Raw genomic sequence first — 14,874 nt, forward strand, 5'->3', positions numbered from 1 at the left:
AAAGAAATGAGTCTAGGTCTCTAAAAAACTCTAGACCAACAAAAGGTCTAACCCAACGGTCTTTTAGAAAACTTTGTTTCGTCTGGGAAAGATCTAAGTAAATGTCACGTACACTGTATCTATATTTAGCTCAAGGTTACCAGCCAGAACTTCAGCCACCTCGGGATTTTCTATCACGCAACAAAATTATGTTTTGAAATAAATGTGATTAGTTTGAAATATTAATTATTGTACATTGAGCTGCATTTATTGGTCAGATTTTGACCAAGCGGCAAAAAGATATTTAGTCACATGACAAAACGCCCAAAGCTTTGTAAGCTGAGGGATATTACCGCCAGTCTCGTGCGGAATGTGTTAGAGAGAACATGTACTAGAGTCCAGTGTTAGAACTCAAGAAAGAAGACATCATTATATTATTGTGTAGATCATTTATTCTATTCAAGTACATTTAACCATTGTAATTATTTGTGAATAGCTTTTCCAAGTTTTGAATTAAAGTACTTGTTTTAGACGAAGAGAAGTTTCTTCATTGAATATATAATAGTATACTTAGATCGTCTTGTCAACTAGTGACTTCTAGATGATCCTCTTATCAACTGGCAACTTCTAGATAATCCTCTTATCAACTAGCAACTTCTAGATGATCATCTTATCAACTGACGATTTCTAAATCCTCGGCAATTACGATCATTGATTGTGATGTTCAGATCAAGATAATCTTAGATCGTAACATCTAGCACCATTGATTGATACGTAACAGTAAAATATACCGAAAAAAAAATCTTTAAACTATAAAAGTTTGTGTTTTATAAATTATCGTCAAAACTTCTAGCGCCCCAACTGCATGAGCCTAAAAGTGCCCGCTCTAAGACGTTGCCTGCACTTTACATATCCACTCCGGTACAATATTATTGATTGTCTTAGGGGGAAAAAACGTGTGTATTTACTTCGATGCAATTAAAAACAGACAGTCTACATAAAAGCTCTAGACCTAGAAATGAAAACCTTTTTTTCAAAAGCTTTTTTTTTGTTTCAAAATTTTTGATTGCATCACTGTGTCATTATTGTATTTGTTGTCTCACTGTCTCACTACTTCTTTGTTCCTTTCAATCTCAATTTACTGTTGTTCTATCAATATCTCACTATTTCTTGTTCCGTTCAATCTCATTTTTTCTGGTTTTCTATCAATGTCTTACTATTAATTTTTTTTTCTTTACAGACTCATTTTTTTTTCCTCTCTTTTTCTTTATTGTCTCAATGTCTCAGTATTTCTTTTTGTTTTCTTGCTTATTCACTATCTCTTTTCCACTATCTCTTTTTGTTTACTATGTATTTAGAGCTTTTTAAAGTAGATTATTATTTAGCTGCTATTCGGAGTCGATTATATGTTCCTCCTACTCACAGCTTTTGTCTCACCTATTTGTTTTATTCTGAAGGCTTGCAGCATCATAAATCAGAATGGGCTAGTTTTACGATTGACTAAATTTGCTACGTAACGGATTTAAAATAAGGCAATGAAAAAAAGTCTTTCTTTTTCCATTAGAGTGGCGGATCTTGCGCTAGAGACCGCCCAGAACTGCGTGTATGACTTCCTAGACGTCTACGACGGTACCAGCATCAGCGCTCCCAGAATCCTCCACGTATGTAACAGTACAACCACTATAACAGTGACAACGAGAAGCAACATGTACATAATGTTCAAGTCTGACGAGTCAGTCTCCAGCAGAGGATTCTCAGCTAATTACGAAATAACAAATGGTATTGTTTTAGCTGAAATTTAGCTTGTTACTTCGTTTGTACTTTGTGACATTTTTTTGTTTACTCAGTGACACCATGTTAATCATGCCGACTTCTTTCATTATACGTGTTATGATTAATATATCATTATAGTTATTTAACCTTTCACATCTGCAAAACGTATGCACCATGAAATAGAAAGCCATACAATGTGACATCTGCGATGTATGGTACCATGCATCATGTCTCCATATGAATACACCTGTGTATTACGCCTTAGGCAGCAAAGACGCATCACGGCACTGTGTACTGTGTGGGTTACCTCAGTTTACATCAGGACTGTTTGATTCCTTTGATGCGGATACTTCTAACCCATACAACATCCTAAACACCATCCCAAACCAAAACTCACAAACCACTAGCCAGATCCACTCTTGTTAAATCTACAAAAACTAATACAACACCCTCATTAAACAAACCTACTAAAGAAGTAATACCAAAATACCTTAAAACCTTAGTAATAATTTTCAAAGCATTAGGAACAAAACAGCAGACTTAGAAATTTTACTAGAATATGAGAAACCAGACATAATTGCAGTAACAGAAACTTGGTTACATCCTGAAATTTATAACGAAGAAATTTTCAATAGTGATTATGAAATTTTTAGAAAAGATGGGAAAGATAGGGCAGATAATCATGGAGGAGTTCTTTTAGCAATAAAAAAGTAAAGTAGCAATTATACATAAGACACTGAACCATAATCTTCAAATACAAAAACAAGATTTAATAAAATGCTCTGAAAGACACAAAGATAAAGGCACATTCCTCGTCCCATATGCAAGGACAAATTTGTACAAATGCTCCTTCTTCCCTAGTACCATTAGTTGCCTGAGCTAGCCAGGAAAACCAGTGACCTCGCAGAATTTAATACATTGGTTAAAATGCATGACTAAATGCATAAAGCGTAGACGTAATCATCTTCTTTTCAGAAGTAACGTCTGTATTATATAAGATAAGAAGAGGAGTCGTTTTCAGAGTGTCTTTTGCGGTCTCATAAAATAAAATGTAGATGAAAACATTACTTGCTTTTCTCTTTCGGCCTAATGGGATAACCTTTTTATTTTGAGCTCACGTACCTTATCAGTTAAAAAGTTCGTTAAAGAACGACTTTTATCTCTTGAGTAAAATCGGATAAGCAAGGAGTGCCTGTCGTTCGATATCTCACAGCAACTCATGTAACGTTTCTCTCGACCACCCCCCCCCATCTTCCCGATCATCCTCGTACATGTTTTTGCCCCAACTTGCAGTTCCTTTGTTCTTAAAATAGCCTCGTAATCTTGCTGGTCGCTTACTGTCTGGAGCAGTTCAGAGGTCTTACTTTGTAACACTGGCATTCATCCGGTATTTTATTTTTAGCTTTTTATACTGTTACAGCCGCCTCAAATTGTATTTTATATAATGTACGGACGAAACTGACCCATCAACAATAGGTGGCTTACTTTTTTTTTTCAGTTTCAAGACTGAATTTATTTTTAAGTCTCGAAAGTTATTCGGCCAATCTCCCACTGCCTGAACCTCACCGCTTAGGACGTAAATCGTTTGCTCCATCTCTCCTGTAAGCTGCGACTTCACCTTGGCGATTTCATTCATTAGCTTGTTTCTGAATTCATTTATATCATTCTCCAGGCCAGTCGCAACTATGACTATGTCATTTGATTGCATCAAACTGTCAACGTTCAATTTAATCTTGCCTAACATCCTTCCAAAATAAGCATTCATCTCAACTCAATTGTCAGGGTTAAACCCGACTTTTTCTAAGGGGTCTTTCAGACGGCTAATAAGGACTTTTTTTGTTTACTGACGCTATGATGTCTTAAACTCCTTACTGATTTTGTCAATCGTTAGCTTATGTAAGCGTTTAAAGTAGACTTGTTAGTCAGAGGAGTGGGCAATCCCGCTTCGACACTTGCTTGATTTCACTAATTATTCGGTCGCCGCTATCATTTGGATTGCTAATGTCTCAAGAATCACACCTCAATTTGAAAAGTCGATAATCCAGTAAAACAAATAGTTTCACTATACGCCAAATCGATTTTGTCACCGGATGATTTTATATGTTATGGATGTGGCTGTGGTTATCAATGTAGGCGTGGTGGTGACATTGGGTTCTTGTTACAAATCACAGAATAATAAAATGACGCTGGGTGTAGCAGACACAATAAGTTTAATATAACACCACATAGTGAATACACCATACAATTCGACCCAGCAATGGTCAGTATTAATCCAACAGTAATATACGAATATCACAACTTAGTACTTATTCTATAACCAACTACTTTAAACATCTAACTCTACTGCTTATATCTTAAGTGACTCAATACAAGTGCTTGCTACAAGATCTCTATGTGGACTGACTGCCTTTAACTCTCTGGTTCACCTAAGGTCAAAAGTGTTCACCTTAGTGCAACATGGGTTGTGAATAAGATTCACAATATGGAATTAACATACACAATACAGAATTAGGGTTTCTACTCTATGGCACCAACTTTGAGGTGGTGACATTACCTATCACCCCCCTTTTGAAAAAAATTTTGAAGAAATTTTTTTCAGCTTGACGACATAATTATCCTAAGTAGGATCAATTGGAATTCTTGGGGTCTATGAAATGTACAATTGCAGAGTTCAAATAGAACTACAAACTTGCAATAAAATATATAATATGACGGTGTTACACAAAATATTTGCTAAATCAAAAAAATTCATACAAGGGCAAAATTCTCTAATCCATCATATTCTTGTAAGGCAATTCAAATAATTCTATGAGTCAAATACTTAACATCCCAAATAATTCTTTACATGTAGTTCTAATATATACATCAATATTCAAATGTGTTCAATATTTACAAGTCTTTTCATAATAATGTGTGCAAAGTGTGACAAAAATTTCAATGACAATCTCCTATGTCACAATGTGAAAAATTAATACAAGTTTTTTATTCACAATATCTATTTATAAAAAAATCTTTGACACTATAGAAATGTTAGAAGTCTGGTTTTTTTTTTTAACACCAATAGTACAATATGTACAAATCATGTAGAAAATGTTACAAGTAAGTCTCAATATGTAAGTGATAAGTATAGAAAAATTCAATATATGTGTCAAAATTCAACATCAAATTGTTTAATGATCATTGTTACAAATTCAATGTATCTGTTTACTTCAATATGAGGTTTGACATCTCCATAAAAAATTGTTGTGCATTAATATTACACAAGTAAATATGTATAATGCAAGTATCAAAATATTGGATCAAAAGTATGAACATCAAATCAAAATAAATATCTTTCATGGTGCTTGTTGCATGCACCTTATGTTTCAATTAAGTGTTTCTCCATATGACATTTCAAATAATTTGTAGCTAGTAATGGCAAAAGTTTAATGTTACATTGTTTATCAAATAATTATTGTGTACAAAGTTCAAAAAAATCTTTAGTCAAAAAAAGATTCAACTGAGAAAATGTGTCAGTTGTGATACAATCTTTGAGTTTACATTAATTTGTTCAAGCATATATATACAAGCATAACATCATAATGGTTTAGTTGTATTCATTTTAATCTGTTGTGAAAAAATGTGTAAGTCCAATTTAAAAGAATAATATCAAGTGTCTCTTTCAGTACTTGAAATATCAAAAAGTTTGTACAACAATCTTCTTGTTTACATCAATGATTGTTACAAAAATATAGTCCATAAGAATAGTTTGACAAAAATGTTTTCAAAAAAATACAAGTGTATGTCAATATTTGATTACACTAATTGACATTAAATAAATAAGTTACATTATGAATCAATCTCCTTTTTTCAATAGTATTGAAAAATGTGACTAAGTTATATAGTTGTGATAAATGACATAGTAAAAAAATTCCAATCTTGTTTACAATAGCTGTAGAAAAAAAATTTTGTCACAGTTGTTCTCAATACAATGAGAAAAATAATGTTTACATTGTATGGAAAAAAAATTAAGCTAGGTACTGAATAAGTTTGGAAAAAATTCAATGTTTGTTTACATTGTTGAGTACAAAAATGTTATTCCTGTTGACAAAAGAATGTGAAAAAAAAATTGTTGGTTACAATGTAGTAATCAAATTCCAAAGTTTGTTTACAAATAGAGTTTTTTTTTAAAAAATGAAGTCTTAGTTCTAGTTCAATGTTTACAAATAGTACTCAATGTTTACAAAATAATGCTCAATGTTTACAGAATAATGTTCAATGTTTACAGAATAATGACATCATAGTTGGTTGTAAAAATAATTGTGTTTACTTTAAGGTGTGAGTCTTAAATCTTTGAACTTTAGCAATACAAGTTTTGACTAACATGACATAGATCATTATCTAAGTCATTCTGATTATCTTGAATATATCTGGACATAAAATCAGCAATAACATTATCTTTCCCTTTTATTTGTTTTATTTCAAAATGGAAATCAGCTAGGATCATGGTCCATCTTGTAATTCTACTATTAGTATTTGCTTTAACATTTAGAGTGGTTAATGGTTTATGATCTGTAAATATTAGGAAAAATCTGCCTAACAGATGTCTTTTTAGTCGCAGTGTACACCACACTATGGCTAAACATTCTTTTTCTATGGTACTGTTTCATATTCTATTGGTCTTTCAGTTGCTACAGCTGCTATGTTTTGTCTGGTATGATTGTTATTGTGGTAAGTATGTTGTCTATCTTGAAATTGGTCTCTTCTAGACATTCTGTTGTTTTGCCATCTTCTGTTTGTTTGATGTGATCTACTGTTAGTTGGACTGTAGCTTTGCCATGTTCTTCTGTTATATTGTTGTTGATAGGATCTATTGTAGTTAGGACTGTAGCTTTGCCATGTTCTTCTGTTATATTGTTGTTGATAGGATCTATTATAGTTAGGACTGAAGCTCTGGAAAGTTCTGTTATCTCTTCCATATCTATGGTTTCTATTTACATGTTGTTGTTTTTCTGATGCCATTCTCTTTCTGCACTCTGCTTTGGTGTGACCCAATATGCCACAGAAAAAACATTGTATGCTCTTGGCATATTTAAATTTATTTGTAGATCTTGGATGGTTTTCTGTCACTGTTGCAGCTACATTGTACAATTCCCTTTTGTCAATGGTGATGTTTGGGTGGGAGTCCTTGTATGTTGTTAAGTTTGATATCAATTCAGCTTCATTTTTTATTTTTCTCTCCTTCAGGAATGAGAATGCTGCATCTGTAACATTAATTAACACATTCTCAATGAGAAAGAAATCTAATATCTGTTTGGGGTCATCTAAGTTGCAGTTTGCGAGTTGTAGCCACTTTGTCATGTTCTGGCGCATGTCATGTATTGTTCTTTTTAAATCTGTATTCTTTGCTAGTTTTATTTCCCTAAAAAGTTTTCGATAGTGCTCCTCCGTTTTGCCAAAATGTTCAATTAGTCTTTGTTTTACTGTGTTGTAGTCTTTTCTTTGCTCCATAGTTAGTGTGTCGATGATGTTTAGTGGTTCACCTCTTAGGTTAGCTAGCAGTTGTTGAGCCATTTGTGCACTATTCATATTTGCTGTTTGACAGATGTATTCAAATTGAATTATGAAATTTTCCAATGTGTCTTCTTTTGGGTCAAAGTTCCTAAATTTGCTATGATACTGATGATGAGATGAAGTTTGACTTGCTGAATTGTCTTTATTTTCTTTTGCTAGCTTGGCCATTTTTTCTTCATGTTCTTTTAATTTTATTTCATGCTGGCGTTCTTTTTCTTTCTCTAAGTTTTCCTGTTCTTTCTCTCTCAGTCTTCTTTCATGTAGTCTCTCTTCACGTTGCTTGTCTTTTTCTACTCTAATTCTATCTATTTCAATTTTAATGAATGCAGCTCTATCATCTTCTTTTAACTTTAGTTTATCCACTATCTCTATTAGTTTTTCATATTCAGCCATTTTCAAAGATTCAAATTAGTAATATAGTTAATTAATATATATGTGTACACTAGGAGTTGTAAATGAATATTGTACGATAAATACTTATTATAGCTCAAATAGTAATTGCAGGTAATAGTAGATATATATTTTCTGCGAAACAATTGAGGTTATGAGGTATCTTAAGTTATTCTTGGTACTTTGTCTAGTTCGTAATGTAATACTTTACTGATCAATTATGTGATTATGTATTTCTAGTATCTCCCCTTGCAATGTAAAAGTTTATTGCAACAAATAATTCACAATTATGTGAGCCTTATTAGTCTGATAAATAGTGATCAATGTATCAATAGTATCAAAATAGTTCAATGTGCTCAAAGTATATATATATACAATCAATCTTGTCACAATCTCAAATCAAAATATATCCCATAGTGTATCAAGTGTGTCAAGTGTGTAGTGTAGTGTTGATAATAATAAAAAATAGGTTGAAATAAGAAGTAAAATAAATATATATATTAATAAGTAATTAGACAAACATAAATACACTATAGATACTAAACAGTCTGCTTTAAAGAGACATTACAAGATAGTAGAAATAGTAGACAAAAGAATTACAATGAGAAATAACTATGACGCAAAAGAAAATTCAACAGATGTAAACAAGACAATATCAATACAAGAGTTTAACAATATGATAGATACTTGACAAATACAAACTTGACTAATACAGCTATACGATCAAGTATTTACTTTATCTAAAGAGTCCCTACCAATACCTGGATGCTTACTTGAAAAAAAATATAAATGCTTAGACTCAATAGATAATTAAATTTAGTCCCTAAAGTCAAATGTATATATAAATACAAATGTAAACAATGAAAAAAATTGTGGTGTAGTTCAAAGAGAACTAATCAATACTGATAATACTAAGGGTAATTAAAGTTACTTCCCTTAAATATTCACTTGATGCTTGACTTGTACATAAAGTTCCGGTGATGCTCCACATAAAATATGTCCACGGTACAGTTCATAAGTAATCCACTTGCTAAATCCGCAGCACAACGGTACAGTTCATAAGTAATCCACTTGTTAAATCCACAGCACAATGGTACAGTTCATAAGTAATCCACTTGTTAAATCCACAGTTCATAAGTAATCCACTTGTTAAATCCACAGTACAATGTTACAGTTCATAAGTAATCCACTTGTTAAATCCACAGCACAATGGTACAGTTCATAAGTAATCCACTTGTTAAATCCACAGTACAATGTTAAATGATACGGTACTCAAGTCCTTGAACAATAGTAATCCATTTTCATACAGTTGCTGAAACAAATATAAATAACTAAAAATGACCTTAGGTAGTGACGACAAGAGAGGTCTAAGAGTAAGAGCGCTCTCTTATTAAATGTGCTGTTAGACAGCGACAATATGAGTGTGTCATTAGAATTATGACGAGCACTCGATGTAGATGATTCTTGAATATGTCAGCTACTTCGACTGACCATATATCAGCTGTCTTCAAACGATGACTTGAATGACTTGTAGTACTAGATTTTCACCCACACCGGTTGTAGTATCACGGTTGTCTAGTTTCACCCACACAGGCTGTAGTATCCAGGTTGTCTCAGCATATCATGTTTGATCTCTTTCGCTTAGGATGTTAAAGTAACTTTGAACAATGCTGTCATAAATGTCGTTTTCGGCCGCTTCTGACACCAAGAATGTCACCGGGTTATTTTATATGTTATGGATGTGGCTGTGGTTATCAATGTAGGCGTGGTGGTGACATTGGGTTCTTGTTACAAATCACAGAATAATAAAATGACGCTGGGTGTAGCAGACACAATAAGTTTAATATAACACCACATAGTGAATACACCATACAATTCGACCCAGCAATGGTCAGTATTAATCCAACAGTAATATACGAATATCACAACTTAGTACTTATTCTATAACCAACTACTTTAAACATCTAACTCTACTGCTTATATCTTAAGTGACTCAATACAAGTGCTTGCTACAAGATCTCTATGTGGACTGACTGCCTTTAACTCTCTGGTTCACCTAAGGTCAAAAGTGTTCACCTTAGTGCAACATGGGTTGTGAATAAGATTCACAATATGGAATTAACATACACAATACAGAATTAGGGTTTCTACTCTATGGCACCAACTTTGAGGTGGTGACAGATTTCATATACACTTTTCTTTAACAAAAAATTCAATATCCAAATCGACTAGAACAATTAAGCTATCTGGGGGGGTGGGGGGGGAAAGACAAAAAAAAAACAACATACTTTGACGTATCATTTACATCCTCCAGCATAAACTGACATTAAGCTTGCCTGTACACGCTGAAAAACAATTGATAGAATTGATAGATTGGTATTTATTGCTATATATTTATATCATGTATTTATATATATATATATATATATTGTCATTCTACAGACTGTCCGGCATGGGCCTATGGATTAGGGTTAGGCTGCTCTCTCTGTTCCTGTCTACGAAACACGTCTGCTTCTTGCAACGCCCAAACTGGTCTGTGCACGTGTCTTAGTGGCTGGACCGGAACTGACTGCTCCCAGAGAGTTGATCCTTGCCTGTCCGATCCTTGTCCTTCAAACATGACCTGCTTAACAAAGGGCGACAGCTACACGTGCATAGCGGGAGTAAACAAAGGTAGGCCTAAATTTTTTTCTTAACGACTGTGTATAACGTCGGGTGTAGAGGCTCTAAATTGTTATAAAACTGGTGATACAGATGGGGGTAGTGCTGTGTGTTTTAGCCTACCCAACTCACCCCAGTCCAGCGCAGAACGAGCGGTCAACCGTGATTAGTGACAATACACGCCAGTTCGGCGAGGACCAGTGTCGTAAAGATTACGTAAAAAATCACGGTGAAAGTGATCAGCTGGAGTGGTCAAGAAGGTTTGAGAAGGCCAGTAGAGACTCTTTAGAAGAGCGAGTGTGTCAGAATCGCTACAGTTCATGTTACCTCGCAATGTGACTTGTACGAGGCGAAGTCAGAACCAGCACGGTGTGTGAAGTCCGGAGCAAGGCTAGGTTTTTGGACAGTCAGTGTTAATGATGTTGCCAATTGTGGTGTATTTAAAATTAAAGTTACAGTACTGATACTTTGGAGCCCTGAGTTGTGAGGTTCTTTAAGTTCTTTGTGCCGTGTGGTCACGGTGTGGTACAGTTTGAAGAGAGCCTGGATAGTAGAGATTCGTAGCAATATTCTTTAATTGAATAGACAAGCACAGTTTTGAAAGATATAAAACATAGAACCTAATCCTTGCATTGAATTAAAAACACGGAAACAAAAACGAGTTATAGCACAAATTTTAGAAGTGCCCACTTACAAGATAAAATTGAGGTCTGCTACTCAATATATATTTCAATTTTTTTTGACATTTGTAAAAATGGCGTTTCATTTGATTATTATTCAAACATGGCTTTATGATGATGATATAGTTCGTCCGTCGTGGTTCGATGATGACCACTTTTTCATCCAGGGGGCTGAGGGCTTTGCACTGGGGTTTTATGTCTCCTCATGTGGCTGGTGAGACCTATGTGAGCCCGGAATGTTCGGTCGCACACTCGGCAGGTTATTCATCTGGAGCTAGTGTCATTGGCCTTGCTTTTCTTCTCTGGCGTTTTCCTTCTGCCAGCGTTGTTCTCTTTTCCTCAGCAACCTGTGCGCCAGTTTTCACTACGCGACGCCATGATGCTCTGTCATGAGCCTCTGTCTCCCAGGTGGCTCTGTCTATGCTGAACGCCTTTAGAGAAGCTTTGAGGGTGTCCCTGAAGTGCTTTCTTTGACCACCTTGAGAAGCGCTTTCATTCGCTTAGTTGGCCATACAAGAGTCGTTTAGGGATGCGGTGATCTTCCATTCTGCATACGTGTCCTGCCCATCGCAGCTGACACTGCATCAGAATTGTGTAGTTGATTTGCAGACCCGCTCTTTGAAGGACTTTAGTATCTGGTATTTTGACTTGGCATCTGACATTCAGTATTTTTCTCAGACATGTCATGTTGAAGTGATTCAGTTTCTTTGCATGTTTTCTGTACACTGTCCATGTTTCTGAGGCATAGAACAATGTAGGGACGATGACAGCTCAATAGACCCCTAGCTTTGTATTTGTTGTGATACCATGTCTGTTCCAGACATTTTTAGACAGTCTGACATAGGATGCACTGGCCTTGGCGATACGCATTTCGATTTCATGCGAATTTGTCAACTGCGTTTATATCATGTCCATTTATAATGATGCTTGGATAACTATATCTGCGCTTCCATCCTTCTTTCTTGTTAGGACGTAAAGTGTCGCGCCCCATAATTTGAGAAACGTTGTATTGATTTAATTGAAATGCTTAGTTTTATTCAAAAGTACGAAAGCATAATAATGACAGTCTTCAATCCGAAAGAATAAGTATGGGTGCATGGAGTGAGTCATTGGCTATTCACAAATCCCTCAGATGAAGGTCACTGTGAACTAAAAAATAAAAAAATCTGGACTCTATCCTTGGTCAGACTCTTATCACCCACAGCCCAGCTACTAGTGGCGTAATGAGGCTGGAGGCCAAGCCTTCTTAGGGAACCCTCATTAAGCCTTTTATTTTTATAAGCACTTTGCTGGCACAGTTGTTAGTGTATTGGCCTTAGGAGGCTTCAGTAATCGAGTTAAATTTTTTTCTTTTATGAAATATATTAAAATATTATCATGAATGAGAATGGCTTTTCACCGATCCCTCAGTCCAAAGGTTACTCATCAACTAGATGATCATTTAATCACATTCTTAATCCTGAAACTCCTTTAGCCAACATCGTGAGTTCGCCTTCCTATGCAAGATTGAATTTCAAGCCTTCTAGGGGTTCTTACATATTCCTTTAATGTCCCGCCATTACCCGTGGAAGGGTTAGTACCGCTAGATGGCCCTCGCTACAAACGAATGGGACGGGTTAAGAGAACCTTTCTTGCATCCTCTCCACGTGAAATGTTTGTCCGCTACATCGTACTGTTAAGGTCCACTCACAGCAGTGTTCTGTCCCAGTTAGCCTGTTTGTCTCCATTAACGAACATTTCCACAGGGTTGTCACGATTAGGCCATGAGTTTTACATATATTAGGTGATGCCATCAATATGTTTATCTTAGTTAAAATCTTGATCCTAAAATATCATACAATGCACACGCTTGCCGTTTTCAGCCAAGCAGACACTCGTGCTTTGGGTGTGAATCTAGCTGAAAACATTTTTTTTAATGTATGAAACCTATAGCTTGCAGTTCAAAGTTGTTTTTTTGTTGTTGTTTTTTTGCAATGAAAATATAGATGCCTGCATTATAAATGCATTGTACTTGAACATCTAACGTTATTGTTGACCAATCGAGAGCTCCTTGTTATATTGTATGTAAAAACATAATCTCTTTTCAAAATGCTTCCAATGGTACGCGTCTCAAATAGCCTCTGACAACCAGTCCAACGTCTGGACTTCACGTGTGGTTCAGATACTGAGCCGGCTGGAACCGTTAGCTCTGACAGGAAAAGGGGCAAACGCGAGCAACTGGTGACTAAACCAATAAGCTTCGGGCAGAAGGGGCTCATTAGCCTTGGTTGGCTACCCATTTTGGAGAAGGAAAACGTTGAATCCAATTCTCCGCTGCCTTACGGCTATACCCAAGTCTACGCGAGACAACCCAGAGAAAAAATCAGTAGCTGTTGACCCTTAGTGTTTTCTGGTTAATTGTAGATTAGGAGCGCCGAAAGCGGGCAATACTATCCATCTCGGATACAATTGTGAAGAAATCTCTCCGGTAACTAGACTCTAGTAGTTCTTCTGTGGTTCTGGTTACGAAAATAAACAGTTTCTCGGTTCAGTACCTTTTGTATAAAGAACCGACGATGATCAAGTGATCAAGCCTCGATCTAGTTGACGATGCACTTTATTACTGATTAAGCAATCAGTTCTGTTGAAATTCAGCTTGGCCGTTGAGTTGAAGTAGTGCGTTGACTTCGAGCTGACAAGAGCCGTTGACCGTTCTAGCGGAGTCGCCAATGTAGAGATGTATGTCTAATCTGCGCCTGTATAACTTGTACTGTTCCGCAGATAGGCTGTGTGTTTCTGCAGATAAATAACGTATGCAGAAGTCTAACTGTTTAATTCACATCGGGAGCAGTCTTGTCTCAGTCACTATCATGTACGATGTTACCTGTATGAAAGCCTAGCCTCAACTGTCTGTTTAATCTATCTAAGCTACAGTCTCGTTTTCGATTAATGTCGTCTCAATTATGCGTTCAATATCAGTCTCCTAAAGTGCGTCTCTACACCTGGCAGTGCCTGCGGCGCTACTGATCCCAAACTGTATCGGGATATTTCATTCCCTTAGTCACATCAGCTGCGTGAAGAGAGGGGAACTGCTTTGTGGGCGACATTGTTCCGACCATAGACAATGTCCAGGCTTTCATGTCGCTGTTTGTGATAAACCATATTCGTTCTACGACATGTAGAACATGTCCTATATATGTAGTTCCTGATTATGTCTTAAAAAAGATGTCAAAATATTATATTATATTATATTATATTATATTGTATTATATTATAATATATTATATTATATTATATTATATTATATTATATTATATTATATTATATTATATTATATTATATTATATTATATTATATTATATTTATGATATAGCAATAAATAGTATCTTACCATTACAATGGTGTTTTTTCTTAGGCTGTAATGTGACCATCACTGCCACCAACGGTACAATAGCAAGTCCTTATTATCCTAGAAGCTCAGCTTATAACAACCGGACGTCTTGTTCATGGACAATTAATGGTCCGGTTAATACAATCATTACTCTGAAGTAAGACACTTTCATGAGATGACACTTTGTAACACATTATCTTTCGTTGGAGTGAAATACTTTGCTTTCGACTGTAAAGATGTATATTATTCAATAGACAAAACATTATTATCAAATGTTGTGTATTGAACAACCTCACTTACTCTTCTATGGGCACGGTTAGCTTGGTTTGGTAACATGGGAAAATGGCGGGGATTTCCCGCTGTGCTTGGCCTTCGGCCATGTATTCTAGTCCATGCTCGGAGTGCAAAATACATCGGAAATAGCAATGTTTTTCATAGACATTGACTTGGACCCTTCCCAGACACAAC

At 35.5% G+C, this 14,874-nt stretch overlaps 1 protein-coding gene across 3 annotated transcripts in view; it reads left to right on the forward strand.

Moving 5' to 3' along the window:
- Positions 1-14,874, forward strand: part of LOC106060903 (cubilin-like) — a 95,527-nt gene that overhangs the window by 23,617 nt on the left and 57,036 nt on the right. For all 3 annotated transcript variants that reach the window (XM_056003693.1, XM_056003694.1, XM_056003692.1), the window contains exons 12-14: positions 1,544-1,758; positions 10,138-10,368; positions 14,431-14,563. In XM_056003693.1, coding sequence (XP_055859668.1) covers positions 1,544-1,758; positions 10,138-10,368; positions 14,431-14,563 — 579 coding nt within the window. The remainder of the gene's footprint in view (positions 1-1,543; positions 1,759-10,137; positions 10,369-14,430; positions 14,564-14,874) is intronic.

Source organism: Biomphalaria glabrata, chromosome 11 (genome assembly GCF_947242115.1).
Source record: "Biomphalaria glabrata chromosome 11, xgBioGlab47.1, whole genome shotgun sequence".
NCBI classification, from domain to species: domain Eukaryota; kingdom Metazoa; phylum Mollusca; class Gastropoda; family Planorbidae; genus Biomphalaria; species Biomphalaria glabrata.